Genomic DNA, 9,384 nt, shown 5'->3' on the forward strand with positions numbered 1-9,384 from the left:
TGAACTTAGGATAAGACAACGTGTGGAAACTAGACCTTTTACGTATCCTACGTTTCGCCATATATATCTTTGCTTTTCTTGCTTTTCCTCCTTAAATAAAAAACCTAACACCCATTTCACCAAAACAAATTCTAATTTGCTAAATGTTTTAATGTGTTATAACCCAAAATATTTATATTGACTAATACATGGTTCATTAATCGAAAAAATTAGATTCAAATTCTTAATTTTACAGATAAATAAAAAAAGTCGAATCATTCAAAATTAAATGTTTTAATCTCAATCATCAAGAAAAAATAATATCAAAAAGTTTGGCTTGCATCATTTCCTAATGCAATCTAAGTTACAGAAAAAGATCATTAACCATTTTCTATTAGTTTGTCACTTTTGCTTTTCGATTGTAATTCCAAAATCGAATGATGGGACAGCTTACTATGCTAAATGTACAAGGTGGCGATTAGATCCATGCTCTTAAGTCTTTCAGTATAATCTTTGGAATATCTAAAAAGCTAATTAACCTGGTCTTGAAAACCATGCAAATTCATGGGAGCAAAGGTATGGACATGCTTTTAACATGCCTCGACATCTTCAAAGTTGTAGAGTAAATGCTGAAGGGACTAGACGTTGAGAAAAGGATTTGGGTCCTTTTCTCAAAAGACAAATTTTCCTGTTATTTTTTAACACCAAATGAATCGGGTCCTAAAACCCTATAAATTCATGAAAACCCTTGACCGTTTCAACGATCTTATCCTGTTTTTAATCGATAGTCACTAGGGAACCATGGTCTATAAATATATTTTTGGTTGGATTGTGGTTTCCCATGAAAGTATCTTCAGTTTAATTTCTCACCATCACATTACCGAATATATCCATTTGTTCATGCTCATGCAACAATCTTTCTAGGGATAAGTACGTGTTACAAGAAAGGAACATGAGAACCCTTTATTCTTGGTTGAAACTTGCATTATTTTGCTTTGGCTGCTGCTTCATCTATGCCTTCTCTTTTGGTTCTCCTTCTCCAGATGATCCATCAGGTTCCTTTTTCTTTCTTTTTCTAGATGTATGCATTAGCATTGAAATTGCAAGAATTCAACATTCAAGTTTATTATAATGGTTGTTCTACAAAATAGGTACACTAGTAGACCCTACCAAGTTTTTTCTCTCAATGCATAAAGCGGAACTCGAATGCTTTCCATGCATAGCGCACATGTATCAGCGCTCTTCACAAAATATTCAACAACTTTTGATAGATGCATTATAGTGACATGAGAATTAAAATGCTTAGCAGTTTAAATTCAGCATAGTATGTGGAAGCGGTTTGTCATTTTACCTTGGCCTTGACAAGTTCCAGTGGTTGCAGCCTGTCTGTTAAACTTTACTTCATACCCTTACCAACCAAGTGGTGACTGCATTGGCGACAACAAGAAGATCAAGTTCTGGGGCAGTATCTCTTCAACTCTCTGCTGCCGAAATGCCCTCACCGCCTTCGCCGAGGCCCTTGCAGTGCAAGCACATAGGACAAATGGTGACATCTTTATCAAACAAGGCGCATGGAGAAAATGTGATGGTCATTTTCTTAGTCAAGAATCAGTGTCCATACATTCCTGTGGCTTTGATGACTTTTACTACGGCAGTAGCCAATGCTCAAGTCTATCTCTGACAAAGATTCAGAATGAGCCATCATACCAAGACGCATTAAAGGCTTGCACAAATCTTGGTTCCTCATTCGATGATTCATGCAAAATATGCACTGATACAATGGGAAATGCAGTTGAGAACCAATTGGAACTGCTGCAAATGAAAAAAAATCATACTGAAAGAGCAATATGTGGATTAGCAGTTGTTATTTCAGTTGCAGCTGCAAAAGTTGATAATTACTCTTTCGTTGCTGATTTGTTCAGCTGTATGTCTTCTTTAGACGATTTAGGTAAGAATCAGAAATCGGGTAGTATTTCTTCTCCCCGCTCTTTAAACTTTTTTTTACTGACCGCAAACTGTTCTGTTTTCCCTAACAGATTTTGGCTACATCAAACTCAAATGTAAGTTTTAACCACTTTTCTCCCATTTATTTTTGAGTACACATAGAGGCCTATTAGGCCTGACATAGTGGGAGACAACCCTTTTCCATTCCATAAACCCCATTCTCTCTTCGGAGGTTTGAACATCTAACAGTTTTAATATACCTGTACAGACTCTACTTTTCTCTATTTAGTTCTACTGATATGCATTTGTTTTTGACATATTAATCAAATTGAAACATATGACTTTGTTACTCTCTTTATTTAGTCTTTACAACCTGTAATACTCACAGAAATGATATGTCAGATGCCCTGGCAAGAGCACTAGTCGCGGTTGTTATGGTGATCATCATACTAATGCTGATGCTTATTCTGGTAAAATACGTGATCATGAAGAAGAGGAAGAGCAAGATCAAGAGACAACTTCCTAAACCTATTAAATCAAAAGAGTCTAATAGGTGTTCCGGCCTCTACAGTTTCTCCAAAGCTGAGATTGAGAATGCAATAAGTTGTAACAGAAAAAGAAAGAGTCTAGGCAAAGGAAGCGCTGGTGAAGTTTTTGAAGGCATTCTTCCTAGTGGGCAGGTTGTGGCCGTCAAGCACATAAACAAAAGGAATTCCCCTGATTCTTTTAAACGGGAAGTTGCAGGTCTCTCGAGGATACGACATCCAAACCTTGTTTCTATGCTCGGTTGCTGCATTGAAGATGATGAGCAGTATCTGGTGTTGGAATATTGCCCTGCCGGGAATCTTGCTCAGCATCTCCTAAGTAATCTTGCTTGATCATTAGTTGTTGTACACTTTTGGTTAGAATCATTCTTTTACCTCTCAGAAGCGTGAAAACCCATGTTTGCAAGAAGATCACTAGTGGTTAATTGCCTTAGACTATTGTTAAAGTGCCATTTCTATGTCTCAGATGGCTAGGATTGCGCTCCTGACACATGGTGAGCCTCACCATACTAGGGAAAAGGATGCGCGCAGCCCTAAACATTTAGGGTGCAGCTTGCAGAAATAGCTCCTTTTTTACCTTCTTCTCTTATTGTCTTGAAAAACAACTTATTTTATCCATGTTCAGGAAACGACAGTGGCTTGACATGGGAAAAACGAGTTAAGATCCTAAGGGACTGTGCTTTTGCATTGAGGTATCTCCACCATTATATGGATGGATGCATTGTTCACAGAGATATTAAGGTACAATGACTCTTGAACCATTCATGAACCTATGAAAGAGCGAATAGATGTGCTAGTAGAAAATTTCTTATTGTAATTTTGGCAAACCATATACTTCATTTAATATCATGACAAAGAACACACATCAAAAATAGATTATTTAAATTAGAGATTAAAGCAATTGAATGTCTGTATATAAACTCCATTCTTGTTTAATCTTCCAATGCTGCATATTTGCTTCACAGCTCACTAACATTCTCTTGACTGAGGATTTTGAGCCCAAGCTCTCTGATTTTGGGCTGGCTAAGATGCTGGGAATAGAAGAGAGCCAAGTGTTTACAGATGTTAGAGGAACCATAGGCTACATGGATCCAGAATACATGACCAATGCCAAGCTAACCTGTGCCAGTGACATTTACAGCTTTGGTATTGTGGCTTTGCAGCTTCTGTCAGGACAAAAGGTCTTTGAATTGGATCTTGATGCCAGTGATCAACTCACAAGAAAAGTACTCATCAGCCGTTTGCCTTTCTATTTTCTAATTATTCAGAGTTGACCAAAAAGAATTTATTACTAACTGATGTCGATTCTGTGTAGGCAAAAGATGTGAGCATGGGAAAACGTCCATCAAAAGATTTTGAAGATCCCAGGCTAAAGGGTAATCTCAACAGGGTGGACTTTGAATCCATCTTGCAAATTGCAGTCCTTTGTATTGCTAAATCAAGTACAGGCCGGCCAACCATTGATATTGTCTTTGAAGAGATGGAAAGGGCTTGGCAAAACACTTTGGCTGACATGGTTTGGTTACTATCACATCTAAGGGCCACTCTTTTTTTTTTTTTTTAATTTTGAAATTTGTACATAATTGTATCTTGCATAGAGGCTTGAAATGTTCTGTTTTCCATTATATGCAGGGAGCAAAGAATGGAGTACATTCATCAGAAACACCCACCTCCGCATCTTTGGATATGATATCAGCTTGACATATCAGCTTTGAGGATCGAGTTGGATTTGCATTAGATTTTGCCTTGAAAACTCAAAGGGGAAAAGCAAAAAAATAAAAAGATGGAAGTAGTAAGGGGGAACATAAATGATATTAATATGGAAATTAATGTTGTTAACTACTAAACAACTCTACATAAAAGAGAGAGAGAGAGAGAGAGAGAGAGAGAGACCCAGACCACCTTCAATTGTCTCTGCGCTATTTGAACATGTTAACCCTGATGTCCAATCATTTCTACTGAATTAAATTAACTAGGAATGCCATATCCCAACGTCTTGACATTGAAATGCAGCCTGGGATGATTGTTACTGGGATCAGTTTGTTTTCTGTTTATGGAACTTAAAATTTGAGCAATCAATTCAGGAAGGACTCAAACATTAATAGCACATTGGGTTCGTTATGCTAGATTCTTATTGATACCTCCATTTGTTGATGTCAAAGAAAGTAAGTCAGATAAGCAAACGTTAAACTGTCAAAAAAAGAAACAGAGAGAACCTCCAATTGCCTCATTACCATCTTTGAAACAAATGAATCTAGCAAGTGCAGGAAGAAGTACATGATTTCAAGATTATCCAACATATACAAAATTAGAGAGACTGGTGGGGTTTATGAAATGTGAGACGGCTAGATTCCATTATATAGTCTAAGATCATACGTATCAGAAAAAAGAAAAAAATACGAAGTCGGATCCTTTTCTTTTACCAGGAAATTCTTAAATCTTTATATTTAATTGTTAGATATATGATAAAAAAATGTTTTAATATGTACAAGTGTTTGCATTTATACATTTTCTGAATTTGATTCTCAGCATAAGCAATTCAAACCAAAACCATATATATATATATATATATCTAACCTGAAGTGATACACAATGATCCCTTTAACTAACAAGCCTTTAATTCGCAAACGCCAATTTTTTGCTGCAATCTTTGAAACATCAGGTTTAAGGAATGAGGGATTAATACTTTACTACACTATGTAAAATCATGTTGACTATGGACCCTTGTTTTTTGGATTTCAAGAAGTTGATAATAAAGTAGTACCATAACCGTCAGGTTGATCAATGGATGCGGCGATGTGATTTAAGATTCTATGATTGGATTCACTGTGTTGCATACATAAAAATCTTCAAATGGGAGTGAATATCAAGGGATTGGATTCTCTGTGTTGCATACATAAAAATCTTCAAATGGGAGTGAATATCAAGGGAAATTTTGTTATCACTTCACCTTAAACCACAGCTGTCTTGTTATTTAAGTATGTTAAGAACGCCATTGTAGATATATGCTCAAAAAAATACTTATTGATGACAATATCTAGGCTGTTAAGTTAGCTGTAAGAACCCAGCTACCATACAAGAATATCCAGTTTTATAAACGATAGACACAAGGACAACAATTTCTATAAATAAACAGTTGGGTTTTCTCCAACGGAAAATTTCAGCTTTTCGCTTTCACGATTGTAAATATCTCTTTCTTCTTCATGGCGTAATCTTTATAGGGTCTGGCATAGCAGGAAAAGGACATGAAAACACTTGATCCTTGGCTGAAACCTGCTGCCTTCTGCATTAGCAGCTTCTTTTTTTATGCCTTTGTTTTTGGTTCTCCTTCGCCAGATGCTGCAGGTTCCTTTTTCTTTTCTATTCTATTTAATCCATGTCCTTTTTGTTTCAAATGAATATTCACTTTTTCTTATAGTCCTGGATTTGAGCCTGTTGTGCACATTTTCTTTTACTCTGGAGCTATCTTTCACTCTAGCTTCTATATAATAGTTTAGGCCCACCTGAGTGCACCTTGTGATTGAATTAGACATTTTATACACATGGGTTTTATTTCTCAAACAAATATTAATTGAAGATAATGACAAATGTTTTACTAAGATGATTTGAGAGAATGAGAATTAAAGTGCTTTGCGTTTTGAATTCTGCATACTATGTGAAAGCCATTGTTTCTATCTTAGCTTTGACAAAGTCCCCTCTGGATGCAGACTGTGTTTTGGATTTCACTTCATACCCTTACCAACCAAGTGGCAACTGCATTCATGGAAACGGGAAGGTCAACTTATGGGGCAGTATTCCCTCAACTCTTTGCTGTCAAAACGCCCTCAATACCTTCTCTGAAGTTCTTGCAGTTCGCGCTATGAAGACACAAGAGAGTAGCATCTTCATTGAACAAGATTCTTGGAGAAAATGTGATTCTCCTTTTTCAAGCCAAGAATCAGTTTCCATACATTCTTGTGGATTTGATCAGTTCTACTCTCGCAGTAGCCAGTGCTCAAGCCTATCTTTATCACAAATTCAGCGCAACCGATTTTACCCACAAGCAGCAGACTTATGTTCTAACTTAAATTCTTCATTTGAGAATACCTGCAAAAATTGCACTGATGCCATAGCAATGGTAGTGGAGGATCTATTGCAGCTAATCCAAGGGCAACAAAATGATACTGAAAGAACAATATGTAATTTAGCAGTTGTTATTTCAGTTGCAGCTGCAAATGTTACTGATAGCTCTTTTGGTGCAAATTTGTTTAGCTGTATGTCTTCTTTAGATGATTTTGGTAAGGACCAGAACTTAAGTAGAACCTCTTCTGCCTTATGTTCAGGTTCCCTATCCTGACCTTGATCTCTCTTCTTTGCCTAACAGATTCAGACTACATCAAACTGAAAAGTAAGTTGAATTGCTTATCTCCATCTCTTGCTGCTGATTTGATTCTGTTTGAGGCATGTTACCATTGAAAAATTATTGTCTTTTCCATTTTTTTTTCTTTACAACCTCAAATGCTCACAGAAATCATTTATCAGGGCCCCTGGCAAATGCACTACTGGCTGTCTTTGTAGTGATCATTGTACTAATTCTGATCCTTGTCTTGGTAAAATTTGGGAACTTACGAAAGAGCCAGAGCCACAGAAAACTTCCTAAACCTATTCCATCCAAGGACATCACTACATGGTCCGGTCTCTACCGGTTCTCCAAGGCTGAGATTGAGAATGCTATAAGTGTCAACTATAAAAGAAAAAGTTTAGGCAGAGGAAGTGCTGGTGAAGTTTATCAAGGCGTTCTGCCTAGTGGACAAGTTGTCGCCGTCAAGCAGATAAATAAAGGCAACTCCTCTGATTCTTTTAGCAGGGAAGTTGCAGGTCTTTCCAGGATTCGACATCCAAACCTTGTTTCTCTGCTTGGTTGCTGTATTGAAGGTGACGAGCAGTATTTGGTCTTGGAATATTGTTCTGCAGGAAATCTTTCTCAGCATCTCCTAAGTAATTTTTCTGAGCCATTACATGTTGCTCACTTTTCAGTTCAGAGATGTGTCCTGGCCACCTGGGGCATGAAAATAGCACCCCTTATCTTCTATTCTAGTTGTTTTAAGCAGCATACTATGTTTCATTTGCAGGGAAAGACTGCGTCCTGCCATGGGAAAGAAGAGTTAAAATCCTAAGAGACTGTGCACTTGGGCTGAGGTATCTTCACAATTATATTGATGGATGCATTGTTCATAGAGATATCAAGGTAACATAGATCACATGCTATTGACCTTGTCTATAATTCTTAAAGTTAATTCTTGTTTAATTTTTTCTTTCCAACTGAATGTTTGTCTATAGCTCACAAACATCCTCTTGACTGAAGAGCTGGAGCCCAAGCTCTCGGATTTTGGGTTGGCAAAGATGCTGGGAATGGAGGAGAGCAAAGTATTCACAGATGTTAGAGGAACTATAGGCTATATGGATCCAGAGTACATGAGCAACGCAAAGCTGACCTGTGCCAGTGATATCTACAGCTTTGGAATTGTTGCCTTGCAACTTCTGTCCGGACAGAAAGTTATTGAGCTGGATCTTGATGCCAGTGAACAACTGACACGAAAAGTACTTAGTTTTTCTCAATTCTTCAGATTTGATTAATAAAATGTAAAAACATTGTGTAACTAATTTGAGTTTTCCTGTAGGCAAAGGACGTGAGCATGGGAAAACGTCCATTAACAGATTTCGAAGACCCAAGGCTACGTGGGAATCTCAATAGAACAGATTTTGAAGCCATCCTACAAATTGCAGTTCTCTGTGTTGCCAAATCAAGTAGAGGCAGGCCAACAATTGATGTTGTTTTTGATGAGATGGAGAAGGCTTGGAAAAACACAGTGGCTGACATGGTTTGATTACTTTTGCATTTACTGCTTATGTAACTTCTATCTGTTAAATGGTAGATAACTTCTCATGATTTCTTTGTCTGCAGAAAACAGGGAAGGAGATTGGTCCATCAGCAACACCCCAGTCCAGGTCCATGGAATTGATTTCAATTTGACGTATATACTTCAGGTCAATGTTGGTTTTCAAGGGTATCGGATGCTTGTTTATATGTTGTTATATAAACGAGTAAAGGGTGGTGTTGAATACAAAATAAAGATCAAAATTAGGCATGCTAATTCATCACATACCTGTCGTGATCGAGGAGAGCCCTGTGATTGTTCTGCTTCACTCCTTGTGATCAAGCGCACATAGGGATTATCTGTCCAGAGAGGTAGTGAAGATCCAAAATCTCATTCAGAAAGAAGAAAGAGTTCTTTTCCTTAGTACGTAGAACTAAGAATTGTCAATTTTTGGTGAATATCTCAATGATGGAGGGGATTATATTGTTAGTTTACCTTTGTTTTCAAGCTAGTGTGGATCTCAAAGAGGCAGAAGTTATCACATCCTCTGGAATTATATCCTATGTGGGCTTCTTGAAATATATTGTATAAAGTCATTAAATTCTGTAATCCTTCTTCAAAAATATATATACTTGTTTAGAAGTGTCTCACTGCTTAAGAAACCAAATCTATTCTTTGTTGCCTGAATGATCACAGATCTTTTAGTTCTAAGTTTCTGAGAAAGTACTTAAAAAGGAAAGTCTTTAAGTGCTTCAATGTTTTGTTTTGAAGATCCAATGTAGTTCAGACTGGAACTAGAGATGATCAGAAGATTGATAGGATATTGCTACCTGATCGTGATGGACAGGAGGCAAAAGAAGATGATAGGGGTGAAACTGTTATATCTAAAATTATCAGCATTCTTCTACTCCAATTACAGCTTATCAAACTTGGAAAAGTATAAGATCTTCAATGAGTTAAGATTAGGAATAAAAAATTAGCTGAAGCAAATCCAGCCCTCAACTCTAAATCAATACAGACATCTTTGAAAGGGAAGTCCTGAGGATGCATTATAGTAA

At 37.1% G+C, this 9,384-nt stretch overlaps 2 protein-coding genes across 2 annotated transcripts; both read left to right on the forward strand.

Annotated features, from left to right (window-relative positions):
• The first annotated feature begins 931 nt into the window (after positions 1 to 931).
• Positions 932 to 4,263, forward strand: LOC18599963 (uncharacterized). Its single transcript, XM_088806857.1, has 8 exons — positions 932 to 1,034; positions 1,352 to 1,927; positions 2,016 to 2,039; positions 2,326 to 2,787; positions 3,094 to 3,209; positions 3,434 to 3,694; positions 3,784 to 3,984; positions 4,101 to 4,263. The coding sequence occupies exons 1-8, from the start codon at positions 932 to 934 to the stop codon at positions 4,167 to 4,169; spliced, it is 1,812 nt and encodes a 603-aa protein (XP_088662983.1). The 3' UTR covers positions 4,170 to 4,263.
• A 1,435-nt stretch (positions 4,264 to 5,698) lies between these two features.
• LOC18599964 (putative serine/threonine-protein kinase PBL22) lies at positions 5,699 to 8,834 on the forward strand. Its single transcript, XM_088806873.1, has 8 exons — positions 5,699 to 5,813; positions 6,176 to 6,745; positions 6,832 to 6,855; positions 6,990 to 7,445; positions 7,580 to 7,695; positions 7,788 to 8,048; positions 8,129 to 8,329; positions 8,413 to 8,834. The coding sequence occupies exons 1-8, from the start codon at positions 5,714 to 5,716 to the stop codon at positions 8,479 to 8,481; spliced, it is 1,797 nt and encodes a 598-aa protein (XP_088662999.1). The 5' UTR covers positions 5,699 to 5,713; the 3' UTR covers positions 8,482 to 8,834.
• Positions 8,835 to 9,384: the final 550 nt, after the last annotated feature.

Source organism: Theobroma cacao, chromosome 5 (genome assembly GCF_053813885.1).
Source record: "Theobroma cacao isolate CCN51 chromosome 5, ASM5381388v1, whole genome shotgun sequence".
NCBI classification, from domain to species: Eukaryota; Viridiplantae; Streptophyta; class Magnoliopsida; order Malvales; family Malvaceae; genus Theobroma; species Theobroma cacao.

Excerpts from the sequence above, each read along its gene's own strand:
- LOC18599963 (XM_088806857.1), top strand. The coding sequence starts at position 932 with ATGAGAACCCTTTATTCTTGGTTGAAACTTGCATTATTTTGCTTTGGC. Across the intron at positions 2,040-2,325 it reads TGGCTACATCAAACTCAAAT|ATGCCCTGGCAAGAGCACTA; the intron begins GTAAGTTTTAAC and ends ATGATATGTCAG. Across the intron at positions 2,788-3,093 it reads TCTTGCTCAGCATCTCCTAA|GAAACGACAGTGGCTTGACA; the intron begins GTAATCTTGCTT and ends ATCCATGTTCAG.
- LOC18599964 (XM_088806873.1), top strand. The coding sequence starts at position 5,714 with ATGAAAACACTTGATCCTTGGCTGAAACCTGCTGCCTTCTGCATTAGC. Across the intron at positions 7,446-7,579 it reads TCTTTCTCAGCATCTCCTAA|GGAAAGACTGCGTCCTGCCA; the intron begins GTAATTTTTCTG and ends TTTCATTTGCAG. Across the intron at positions 8,330-8,412 it reads AAAACACAGTGGCTGACATG|AAAACAGGGAAGGAGATTGG; the intron begins GTTTGATTACTT and ends CTTTGTCTGCAG.